The sequence below is a fragment of the Eublepharis macularius genome, chromosome 1 (genome assembly GCF_028583425.1).
Source record: "Eublepharis macularius isolate TG4126 chromosome 1, MPM_Emac_v1.0, whole genome shotgun sequence".
In the NCBI taxonomy this organism is placed as follows: Eukaryota; Metazoa; Chordata; class Lepidosauria; order Squamata; family Eublepharidae; genus Eublepharis; species Eublepharis macularius.
In genome coordinates this window covers 183281492-183294483 of record NC_072790.1, presented here as the reverse complement: position 1 = coordinate 183294483, position 12992 = coordinate 183281492, and the positions used below count along the sequence as shown (strand labels likewise).

General features: G+C 45.4%; 1 protein-coding gene across 1 annotated transcript in view; it reads right to left on the bottom strand.

Moving 5' to 3' along the window:
• The window catches only part of NVL (nuclear VCP like), a 129964-nt gene that overhangs the window by 106172 nt on the left and 10800 nt on the right, over window positions 1–12992 (bottom strand). Inside the window, exon 3 of the mRNA XM_054979806.1 lies at window positions 1894–1946. Coding sequence (XP_054835781.1) covers window positions 1894–1946 — 53 coding nt within the window. The remainder of the gene's footprint in view (window positions 1–1893; window positions 1947–12992) is intronic.

The window sequence follows — 12992 nt, the reverse complement described above, 5'->3', positions numbered from 1 at the left end:
ATATACTCAGTTACCTCCAGGTTGGTTCTTTACCTGTGGCTCAAGAACTTTTAATTACATACCTGCTAATTTGTCTGACTCTCTCTGCTGTTTAAGTCGTTTAACTATTGCTTTGCCTTCAAAAGCCATGTTTACTGCTTCTCGTGAGCATCGTTCAGTCAACCTTGATGCTACATGCTCTGAGGAAACTGCTCTTGTTAATAAAGCTGAAGCTGTTTCTTTAGGGGCCTCGCTTATAGGGGTTCCAGCTCTTGCTATACTTAATGCTAACAATTTAAGGCACTTAGCTTGCAATTTAGCAAAAACTATTAATGCCACTTCTATAGCCTTAGCAGCATTGAATTCTGAGCAACAAGAACTTCGCAATGCTGTTTTAGATAACAGAGCGGCAATAGATTATCTCCTGTTGCTAAATCATCATGGGTGCGAATCTGTAAAAAATGTGTGTTGTTTTAATTTGTCTGATAATTCAAAAACTGTAAGCAAGCAACTGCAACAACTATCTCACTTACAAACTTCCATAAAAGAAGATGTTTTACCCTCCTGGTGGAAAGCTGTGTGGGGCTGGCTGCCAAATGGCTTATTGGGAATGCTCTGATAGTGCTTATTGTAAGTTGTTGTTGTATTCAATGCATTCCTTCCCTTATTGCTTTAATAATTCCAAAACCACATCCTGCTGCATATTCAGTTACCACTTCAATATCTAGTTACCCAGCCTCTTGGTTTACATCCTCTGATGATGATGAGGATGAGGAAGAATGCTCTTGGAATGATGCAGAGAATGGCCCTTTGTTGCCACTTTAATTAAATAAATAAAACAGAGTGAAAATGTGGGCCGGAGTAGGCATGCCACACAGCCTCCATTAATTGCTCTTTTACATTTCTACGTTCCTGATCTCCTGGTCAGTTGGCATGCCACACGGGAAGACTCAGGGAGTAGTTTAAATGTGTAACAATAAGTCTCTCACCATTCACAGAGCACAATACTCTCATACACTCTAAGTAACATTCTTCTATGCTCAGAAGCTCATGATGTACCTTTCATTCTGTTATGCTTCCTAGATAAGACAAAAGTCTGAACACAGCAATATTGTGCTTCGTTGGCTGAGAATGGAATGTGTAACTTGTAACTGTTGCTATAACCATATTTGGGCATCCGGGAGTTCCTGAATACAAGTTAATAAAACTCTCGCCTCCATTTTGGAGGGGCAGACTTTGCATCCAGACCTTGTCTCGTGTCGTTCCTACAAGGACTCACCTGGGAATGGAGGCATCTCCTGTTATGGATGGGGTTGCGCTTTCCCTAAAGAAGCAGATTTGTAGCTCAGCAGGGGTAGCCAAGAGTGCCTTCTACTAGGACTCTACCCAATGAACCCACTGTGGCCTTTTCTGGGTAAAATAAAGCTTGCCACTGTGGTGCTTGCCATGGTAACATCTAGATTAAACTGCTGCAGTACACTCTGTGAGGCTACTCCTGAAGAGTATTTAGAAACTACAATTTGTACAGTGTGCTGCTGCAAGAATGCTGGCAGGGGTGGATCATAGGGATCATATTTCTCCCGTCTTGTTCCATCTACAATGGCTCCCAATTTGCTTTTGGAGCCAACTGAAGGTAGTAGTGTTGACTTATAAAGCCTTTATTATATGGCTCATCATATTGATTGTATCAACTTACACTGAGCTTTGCATCTCAATGAGAAAGGCAGACTATAAATATAATTATTAATACACAGAGTTCAGTGGCACTTATGCCCAAGTAAACCCACATAGGAACGAAATCAAAGGGTCAGAGAGGCTGGAATCTTAGTGAATGATTCCAGATCAATTCAGATGTGTGTGACAGAGAGTTTAATTATCATGGACAATCTTCACATTCAAATACAACATTCTTACCTTTCTCTACCTGTATTCTAAAGGCATTTCTTTTTCTTCTTCCATAATCTGCACTGAAAATCAATTTTAAAAATTAGAGTCTCACCAAGAGCTTTTCTTTGCACATTCTGTATTCTGAATGGAGAAAAAGAACGTAAATATCAAAACTAGCCTAATCCACAATGATCCAATTTCTTACCAAGGGTCCAAACTATGTTCTTTATAAATACATAGGGCACAAATCAGTCCACTGTGGGCTAGATGTGAACATTTTGATTTTAAAAATGCTTTCTTTCTACTTTTTCTGTAATGACTGCCCCCGCCCCCATCTCCTGCCAATGGAAAAATTGAGGGGGGAAAACTTTTAATGATTTTTTTTTTCAGAATGAGTAAAACATTTCTTAAAGTGTGGTTATTCTCACTCAAAATGTATAGCATAAAGAAAGTCTGAGGACTATTTCAATTTTTCTAATGGAAAAAACTGGGGTATCTGGGGGAACTCTGAAAAAAACTGCTATGATTTTTCCACCATTAGGAACAAGTGAAATGAAAGAAATGGTTTTGCTCAATCTATGTATTATGAAAATTCTTATAAAAGACAATATACAGCATTAGATAATGACCATTTTAATATACACTTTACATCAGGGCCTCTTTTCTGCTGTTCCAGCAGTTCTCAAAACTGCCCCCTACTCTTGGCCATTTCGGGCTCGAAACGGCCAGGATCGGACCACTGCCAGATTGGGGGAGTGTTCCATTTGGGGCCCAAAATGGCCAAAATGGGCATGGAACGGCCAGGATCAGGCCTCTGCCGGGCAGGGGAACACTCCCCTGCCTGGCAGTGGCCTGATCCTGGCCATTTAGGACCCAATCCTGGCTGTTTCGAGTCCTCGCCTGAATTTGGCCCAAGATGGCCAGAATCAGGCCCAAAATGGCCAGAATCAGGCGTCTGGTGGGCGGGGGAACATGCCCCCGCTCAGCAGCGGCCCAATCCTGGCCATTTCAGGCCAATTTTGGTTTTAAATGGCCAGGATTGGGCCCCAAATGACCCAGATTTGGCTGCTGTCGGGCAGGAGAGTGCTCTCCCATGTGGCAGCAGCCCATTCCAGGCCAATTTGGGCCTGATCCTGGCCATTTAGGGCCCATTTTGGCCCAATTGGGATGCTAAACATCCAGGATCAGGCCGCTGCCGGGCAACGGAGTGGTGTCCCACGTGGCAGCGGCCATTCTGGGCCCAATTTGGCCCGAAACAGCCTGGGTTGGGCAACTGCTGGGTGGGGGAGTGCTAACATAGCTTCATTCTTTAATGTTTAACTTAATATACAAACAAGCAGAGAGCCTTACCTACTGTCACTGTCCAAGCGGGTTCCTGTCCAAAAAATACACTGGTTTTTTTCTATTTACTTTTCTACCTTCAACGTTTATTTTTTCCTATCTCTAATTTGGTAAACATTAAAGATACATGTGCTATGGTAGCATAGGATGCAGCAGTTTGCAACTTCTTCTCAAGTAGTGTGTACTTGCAATGTTTCTTACAGTAAATGAAGATATTTACACTTCTAAATTCCATAAATACACTAATTAGAAAAATTATATATGCTAACGAAGTTATAAATTATGCATTATATGTTGTTAAAACACTAAAAGAAGTTTAATTTTGACAGGAAAGAAAGTATTGCATGCATTTTAATTTTCTACCAAGTTTTCACCTCCTGCCCCCCCCCCCCCACAAAAAACACCCCACAGCAAAAAAATTTTCTCCGTGGCTTCAAAATTTCCAGAAATTTTACATCTCCACTGTTGTCATAACTGACCATTCACAGAGAATCCCAGTGGGACCTAGCACAGCCTTGTTTTTTCCTTTCCCCTGCCTATACACACACAAAAGGTCGTTGGGAGCATAGGAGTTTGATACTCACTATTTATCTTACAATGGAGCATGGATATTACTCCCATATGAATCTATTGTTAGTGACCATTTTCTTGTTCTTCGGCAGCCGGATATTAAAGCAAACCATGCCCCTGGGAAGCTAAACCTTGATTCTGAGCCACCATTTTTCCTGATCCCATGGCAATGGGATGAAAAGGTCAGAAAGGAAGTGGCTCAGTTACTTTATGCAGAAGAAATGCTCATAAAGAAGAACAAAGTGATAGTTTCTATCTCTGTTTAAGAGATTTTAAGGGAATTTCAGGACATGCTAGACCAAATTAAACCTTTACTGGTGAGGAGGGGTAGTAATAAACCCAAATGGAAAAATGAGAAGATTTAGTTTGATGCAGAGTGCAAAAATAGCAAGAGGTATAGGAAGGTCAATGGTTAGGCACACCTACCTTGGCCAAGGGACATTCTGCCGATACTCTAAAAGCTTAATAATACAAAGTGTCTTTCTGCTACGTACAGTTTTCCTGTCTCTGCTAGTAACTGATTAGCAGGGGCTCAGCAAAGACAGACATCTCTTTCCTTATTCATTGTTCCTGGGGATTATGCAAGAATGCACAGGCTATGCTTAAATAAACGACCACTGCCCAGTGGGGCAGACCGGTGTTCAGAATTTCAACCCTGTGTCATGTGATTCCTACATGTGGCGCTCCGAACAGGGACCCCGCTCATCAACGCCTGGCATAGGCCCCTTGAGTGCACTCCTTCGTCGCTGTCTCAGCGACCCCTTCATTGGTGAGTATGGGAGGACAATTTTCACATGCCCAGCGCAGGCATATGGAGGAACTATGGTTCCTGGTTCAGAAGTCCGGCGGGACCATGACTTCTAGTCAACTTCGTTCCTTGTTTCGGGAACTTAATAAGCTATGCCCTCGGTACCCAGAGGACGGTTCTCTCTGCCTCAAGGACTGGGAGAAAATCGGCCGGGTTCTTCATACCCCGCCACGAGCTAATGTAGAGTTGTTGCATACCTGGCACCAATGCCGGCATGCAGTGGAGAAGTTTACACCCGTTCCCACACCTGCTCAATTGTCTAAGGAATGTCCACCAAAATATGCTGATGTGCAATTGCTTCCTCCGGCACCGCTCAGCTCCCCATCCCCTCCACAACCTTCTGCACCCCCCCCGGTAAAGATTTTAATCCTCCACCTTCCGCTGGAGGAGTCCTAGGGCTCCTTGTGCGAGAGGTACTGGAACGTGAACTCAGTGTCATGGGCTGGGCTAGCCCAAGCAGGGTGGTGCAAGTCCAAACCTTAAGGCCAAAGTCAAAGGGGAGTTCCAAGAGCGAAAGCCAAGTCAAACCGGTGGTCAGAGCACGAGATAAAGCCAGGAGTGAGTCCAGAGTCCAAGAACGAGGTCAGGCACAGTCCAAGGTCAGTCACCGATAGCGTCAGGTCCAAAAGCAGGCAAGGGCAAGGTTCGCAGAACACGGAGTAGTTGCAGGCAATAGACACGTTGCTTCCACGCCCGGCAGTTCCTCCAGACTGGCTCTTATAGCCAGGCATGGTTTTCAGCCAGCTGCCGGGGCTCCATCCGGACGGTACTCATCGTCACTCTCCAGCAGCTGACATTGGCTCAAGAGGCGAGCATTGCGCCGTCTCTCCTGCAATTCCAGTCTCTGGCGCTGCCTGCGGGGTTCCTTGGGCGTGGGTGAACCTGGGGGGGTGGAGGCTCTTGGCTGCGCTGCACCTGCAGAAGTCCCTGGCTGAGCTTCCCCTGTGGTATTGGAGCTAAAGGGTGCTGGTGTCTCAGCTGCTGGCTGCAAACTCTGATCAGCCAGCAGGTGTTGCTCCTGATTGCTGGCTTCTGCTGAATCAGGGCCAGGGCTGGCTACACAGGGCTCCTCTTCTCCTGAGGAGTCCTGGCTGGCTATACGAGGCTCCTCTCCTCCAGAGGAGACCTCACTCTCAGACTGGGCCATGACACTCAGGCAGGCAAAATCCGAGGATGTGACAGAATTAACTGAAACGCTTGCTATCTGCCCAGTTCATTTTACTGATCAGGTTGATGATCAGGGCCGCCGGATTGTGGAGTATAAGCCTCTCTCTTATCCTGTTCTTACTGAGTTAAGAAAAGCTATTCGAGACATGGGATTACAAAGCAGTTATGTACAAGGCATGCTTGAGGCTGTCATGCGTAATCATACCCTAGTTCCCAAGGATTGGAAAACCACGATTTGCATGCTTTTAACTCCTGCACAATATGTGGTTTGGGAAAATGAGTTCCGCCAACAGTGTATATTAAGAGGCGCCAATTCTGGCGGAGCTTACACTGCTGAGCAACTTTATGGAGCAGGAGATTTTAGTGACCCTAATCATCAGATAGTCTTACCTGCTGCCACTCTGGAGGTTTCTTCTAATTGTGCCTTTTGTGCTTTTCAGCGTGTCCCATTTTCTGGCAAACCCTCGCAAACCTTTTCCAGCATTCGCCAAAAAGCCACAGAGCCTTACACAGACTTTGTTAATCGCCTTCAGGAGGCTCTTAAGCATCAAGTTGATAACGCTGAAGCCCGAGAGGAGCTGTTAATTAAATTGGCTAAGGAAAATGCTACCTCTAAATGCCAGAGGATTATCACGGGTCTGGGAAAAAGCCCGGAGTTGGCAGAAATGATTAGAGCTTGCCAAGATATAGGAACTCCCTCACATCAAGCCTCTTTGCTTGCTGCCGCTCTCCGCCAGGGTGTAAAGCCAGGGGGAAAATGTTTTAACTGCGGCAAATCTGGTCATTTCAAAGCAGAATGTCGGGCTCCTGGGGGTGGAGGTGTAAAACCGAAACCTACCAGCCCAACTGGAAAAGGAAAGCCCCAAACCAAATGTCCCAAATGCGGCAAGGGATTTCATTGGGCTAGTGAGTGCCGCTCGGGAAACTCCCGGACGGGCCCGTCTCTGGCCCAGGTCCAAACAGAGGAAAGTCTGGGCTAGAATCCTTGCCTGCTTCTACTGTTTTCAATTCCCCAAGTGCCACTAAAGGCAGTGCAGGGATTGATCTTTTCCTACAAACCGATCTTACTTTCCAGTTCCCCGGAGAAGTGCAAGTCGCACCTTCTCAGCTCTCTGGTCCTTTGCTTCCTGGCCATCTGGGCCTGATCTTACCTCACTTCTCTAGCGGAAAAAAGGGAATCTTCGTAGTCCCTGGGGTTGTCGACTCTGATTATGAAGGAGTCATACAAATACAACTGTGGACTAATTTGCCTCACACCTTGCCTCAAAATTCTGCACCCGCTCGGTTAATTCTTGTCCCCTATGTCTTGCCCGCAGGGGGAGCCGACCGTGAGCGTGGCACGGGAGGTTTTGGGTCTACTTCCACTGATTCACTGGTAGGACTGACTACCACTATCTCTTCTGCACGCCCTCAGCAACATATTTTTATCCAAGGCCGTAAGTTTAAAGGTATTATAGATACTGGAGCTGATGTTACTGTTCTCAGCCGCTTGCAGTGGCTCCCTGAGTGGCCTCTAGAGGCCTGTCCCAGTGCTTGGGGCGTAGGGGGAAAACAGGGAGCTCAACAAAGTGTACATTTTCTTTCTGCTTCTCTTCCTGATTCTGATCGAAGGGTGCAGTTTCGTCCTTATGTTCTCGATATTCATGTTAATCTGTGGGGACGAGACTCGCTGAGCCAATTTGGCACTGTTGTCACAGTGGGGGAATGAAATGTCTCCCACTGCTCTCCCCCTCAAGTGGCTCACGAATGAGCCTGTATGTGCTGATCAGTGGTCTCTCCCGTTGGACAAACTTTCTGCTTTACAATCTTTAGTTTCTGAACAGCTAGCCGCTGGTCACATTGAACTAACGACTAGCCCATGGAACACCCGTTTTTGTCATCAAAAAGAAAAGTGGCAAATGGCGTATGTTGCATGACCTCCGTGCTGTCAACACCTGCATTCAGCCTATGGGTCCCCTGCAGTGTGGGACTCCAAATCCTAACCTTATTCCTCATGATTTTAAATTACTTATTGTAGATCTTAAAGATTGCTTTTTTACAATCCTGCTCTGTAAGGCAGATCGGGAGTAGTTTGCCTTTACAGTGCCAGTGGTTAATCATCAGGCTCCCACCCAACGTTACCACTGGAAGGTCTTACCCCAGGGTATGTTGAATAGCCCCACTTTGTGTCAACAGTTTGTTGACCGGGCGTTATGCCCTTTTCGGGAAAAGCATCCACAGGCTCTTGTCTACCATTTTATGGATGACATCCTGGTGGCTGAGCCCCAGATTCCACCAGGGTGGTTGGGAGACCTTATTCAGTCTCTCCAACCTTATGGCCTCATTGTGGCCCCTGAAAAGGTGCAAGTTGTGGAGCCTTATACCTATCTTGGGCATCGGACGCTTCACTCCTTTGCTGCTCCGGTGGTTCCTTGTTTAAAGTTTCCGTCTCTGCTTACCCTCGTTGCCTTGCAGCAACTCCAAGGCACCCTTAATTGGGTGCGACCTTATTTTTCTTTACCTACCAGTCTTTTGAGCTCATTGTTTTCCTTACCAACTACTGCAAAACATCCCAGTGATCTTATTACTGTTCCCCTGCAAACCCAGGCAGCTTTACAAAAGGTCAATGAGATTTTAGCTCAACAGTGTGTCAATAGAATCCCCGCGGGGCTTGATGGGCTCCGCCTCTTCATCCTTCCCACTCCCCAAACGCCCACTGGAGTTTGGGGAATGCTGCATCATGGGCAAGTCTTTCTTGTAGAATGGTTGTCTCTCTCTCATGGCTCTCACCAAAATGTCCTTCCGTATCCTCATGCCACGGCCGATCTCTGTGCCATAGCATGAGAGCGTGCTGTTGTACGCACTGGTCATGATTTGCTGTCTATCACTATGCCTTTTCCTAAAAATGACTTCAATCACCTTCTGCATACTTCTCTACAGTTTCAAATGGCTCTTGCTGACTTTGTGGGAGAAATCCTCTTTCATTTGCCCAAAGATCACCGCTTTTCTCTCCTGCAATCAGCACCTATTTTCCTTCAATCTCTTCAGTCTCCTCAGCCTGTGAGCGCAGCGGTCACAGTTTTTTCCGATGGTGGCCGCTCCCGAGGGGCCATTGTTTATCAGAGCGATGGTTGCTGGATTACTAAATATTCTGTAAACCAGGCCTCTCCCCAGCGAGCCGAGCTTGCTGCGGCTATCCTAGCATTTCACACCTTTGCCCATCAACCTTTCAACCTTATCTCTGATTCACACTATGTTTGCAAGTTAATTAGCTGCCTTCCCGGTGCTTACTTGGCGCCACATATCGATTCTAATCTTATGGCTCTGTTTCTTACTTTGAAAGCTCTCCTTGAACAATGTTCTCATGCCTTTTATGTTGCCCACATCCGTAGTCACACCTCATTGCCTGGACCTTTAGCAGAAGGCAATGCCCGTGCTGATAAAGCGGTCCATTCTGTGTTTTCTGATCCCATCTCCAGCTATCAATTTTTTCACCAAAATGCCAAGGGCCTCACTCAGTTATTTAATATTCCTCTGTCAGAAGCCCAAGCCATCATGTCTGCTTGCCCTCACTGTGCAGGTTTCTCACATATCCCTGAAGGGGGGGGTCAATCCTCGTGGCCTAGGGCCCAATGAGCTTTGGCAAATGGATGTCATTCATGTTCCTGACCTCTCCCCATGGAAGTTTGTTCATGTATCTATCGATACCTTTTCTGGAGTACTTTGGGCCACTCCCCAGAGGGGGGAAACCGCTTCTCATGTTATTTCACATCTCCTAGCCGCCATCACTGTTGTAGGCCGTCCGCAGTGGTTAAAAACTGATAATGGCCCTGCTTACTGTTCTTCTACCTTTCAACAATTTTGTGATCAATGGAATATTTGTCTCTCTCATGGCATTCCCTATAACTCCACTGGCCAAGCTATTGTTGAAAGGGCTAATCGTTCCTTCAAAACCATGTTGCAAAAACAATTAAAACAGGGGAAATATAGAACCCCAATTTAGCGAACATTACACAGCAAGTCCATAAAGTTCTTTTTACTTTGAATCAATTAAATTTCTCTCAAACCCCAGGAACCATGCCTTCTTCTCCCTATGATAGACACTTTCGGGAATGACCGCAGCTTCCGCAGCTGTTGGTGCTCTACCGAGCCCTGCCTGACCGGACGTGGTTGGGTCCTGTTCCCTTAATAACCTGGGGTCGAGGTTTTGCTTCTGTTCTTACCCCTACAGGTCCTTTGTGGGTTCCTGCAAAGTGCGTGCATCCTGCTCATGGTGTGGCATCAGGCAGCAAGCAACCTGGTGCCCGAAATGGAAAAGGTCAGTCTGGAGCAAACTCAGCAACCCTTCCACCCCCTTCCGAAGGGGCTAAGGGCACCGCAAGCCCCATTGGTGACATGGGGAGCTGTCAAGTGGACCACCAGCAAAGCACAACAGGTCCTGAGAGCCAACAATCAGCCGGAGACACCCGAGAATCTGTGTGCTGCCATCTTTGTGGTTATAACTGCCAATTTACTTCTCAATCTTTGTGTGCTGTGCTGTTTTCTTCCTCCCGGGAGAGCAACCTCCCTGCATGACCGTTTAGATTATAACCTGTGGGAGCGGCTAGCCCGGCAAGTCAACACCTCGACCTTTTGCCTTGAGGAGTCTGCTGACATGCATATGCTGTTAGCCTCCTGCCTTATTCCTGTTTGTACCCCACTGTCCTTATTTCTCAATGATTCAGGGCTTGGTGCCTTTATTTCAGCTTCTAAGATGAAGTACAGCCAAGCCCATGATTGGGGTCAGACTGGATATCAGCTGCCCCCTAACGCTTTATCTTTATATACTCCTTTTATAGCTTCTAATGGCTCTGCCAACCAGACTACGTGCGCACACATTGTGAATTGCTCAACCAATCCAAACAAGCCTCACTGTTTGTCAGTTGGCCCAAATGTTATGAATTGTTCCACTGTTGAAAATATAACTTTTACCTATGCTTATACTATTTTGCCCCCTGGATGGTTTTTCTCTTGTGGCTCCCGAACCTTCAACTATATTCCTGCCAATTTGTCTGATACTATTTGTTGCTTAAGCCGTCTTACTGTTGTATTCCCCACCAAACAAGATTTGTTAACCCCCAATCGAAGACGCCGAGCCACGACACTAGATTCCAGCTGTGATTCTACAGTGAATCTCCCAAGCGATGCAGAGGCCGTGGCCCTTGCAGCCTCTCTTGTCGGCGTTCCAGCGCTCACCATTGTGAACCATCGAATTCTTAGCAAAATAGCTTGCAGCCTGGCAAAAACAACAAACGCAACTTCTATTGCAATTGCCGCCCTGAATGCTGAGCTCATAGAGCTCTGCCGTGCTGTTCTGGACAATCGCACTGCCATTGATTATTTGCTGTTGTTGCACCATCAAGGTTGTGAATCTGATAAGAATATGTGTTGTTTTAATGTATCTGATAATTCACAAAAATATCTGTTCAGTTGAACAATTTACATAACCTTGCTGCCGATATTAAGCAGGACCTCCTACCCTCTTGGTGGGCAGCCTTATGGTTGTGGTTGCCCACTGGATGGATAGACTTATTGATTCAATATGGCCTGTTATTCTGCACCTGTCTCATTGTCTTGTGTTGCTTTATACAATGCCTTCCAGCCCTTACTCAGATGGCTTTATGAAAATGTACAACGCAACCCAGTTTTCCCCCCGTCATGTCTACTCAAGCAAGAATGCTAGCAAAACAGCTTAAAGCGTACACCTCCGATCTGGAGGTTGATAGCGAGCAAGAATGCTTGTTGTAAAAGGATTACTGCTTCTATACTTAAAAGAAAAAAGAGTGGGATATAGGAAGGTCAATGGTTAGGCACACCTACCTTGGCCAAGGGGCATTCTGCCGATACTCTAAAAGCTTAATAATATAAAGTGTCTTTCTGCTACGTGCAGTTTTCCTGTCTCTGCTAGTAACTGATTAGCAGGGGCTCAGTAAAGACAGACATCTCTTTCCTTATTCATTGTTCCTGGGGATTATGCAAGAATGCACAGGCTATGCTTAAATAAACAACCACTGCCCAGTGGGGCAGATCGGTGTTCAGAATTTCAACCCTGTGTCACGTGACTCCTACAAAGAGGCAAATCAGGAAGGACTACTATAAATTTAAGAAATCTAATAACATTGCTATGCAAACAATATACCTCAGCTCAAAGCATAGACATAGGATCCTTCTTAGGCACAAGTAGTACTGTGATATCTGGTATCACAGATATCTTTTTAGCATGCAAAGCCTCACTCTCTTGGGCTTTGCATGCTAAAAAGATATCTATGAAAGCTAAGAGTAAAGCTGCAATTTTGAGGACATTTTTTTCACCACAGGTGCTCAATATGTCCCTGCAGCTTTGGATGTATTTCAGGCAAAAAATAACCTGTTTTTGTATGCTGTTCCAATGTGGATTGGTAGTATGAGTACATGCTCAGATATACTCCAGACAAATTTCCTTAGATCAATTGTAGCATGTCCTAGATGCATCCTAGGTATATCACTGCATCCTCCTTGTTAATGGAAACTGGGCAGAAGATAATCTCTCTTACAGCCTGGTTAATGGTTATTAAATACTGGCTTACAATTAATCGAGAGAGTAACGAATCAGTAGTTTCACTCTCAGCGTTAGATTCCTTTAAACCTGGATGGGTTCATCCCTCACAGATAAGCTGATTTCACTTGATCTCGATTGTTACTCTTCGCTGGCCTTAGGGAAGATTGGTGCTTATAGTCTGGTTAGTAGTCACCTTCTGGCAGAAGAATGGCACAGTCTTCATGAAGGGAAGCGGCGCTTATGTTTGCCCATGCACTTTGGATACTCATACTTTAATCAATACCAGTTACCATATTATTTCTATAGTATTAAGGTACCATGTGACTAGAGGGTTTTTTTCTTTCAATAATGAATTCACTTCCACCTGCTGTCTAACAAGCCAAGACAGGGGATTTAGCATCTGCATCTGTGATTATTCTTTGGTAGAAACTATTGGGCATTTCTTCTTTTTCTCTGTAATTTATTTGGATCTGAGATTTCTGGATCCTCATCTGAACAAGAAGTCTGTTAGTTCTTTTAATTATCATTTAATGACTTTGTTAGTGGACCTGATTTTTAATATAACATTAGATGTGAGTGAATATATAGCTGCTGCAATTAAACACCGTTTTTAATGAATATTGAACAACAATAAGTTTTTTGTTATATTGCTGTCTTTTTCTGGTTGATCAGCCTATTGGCTTT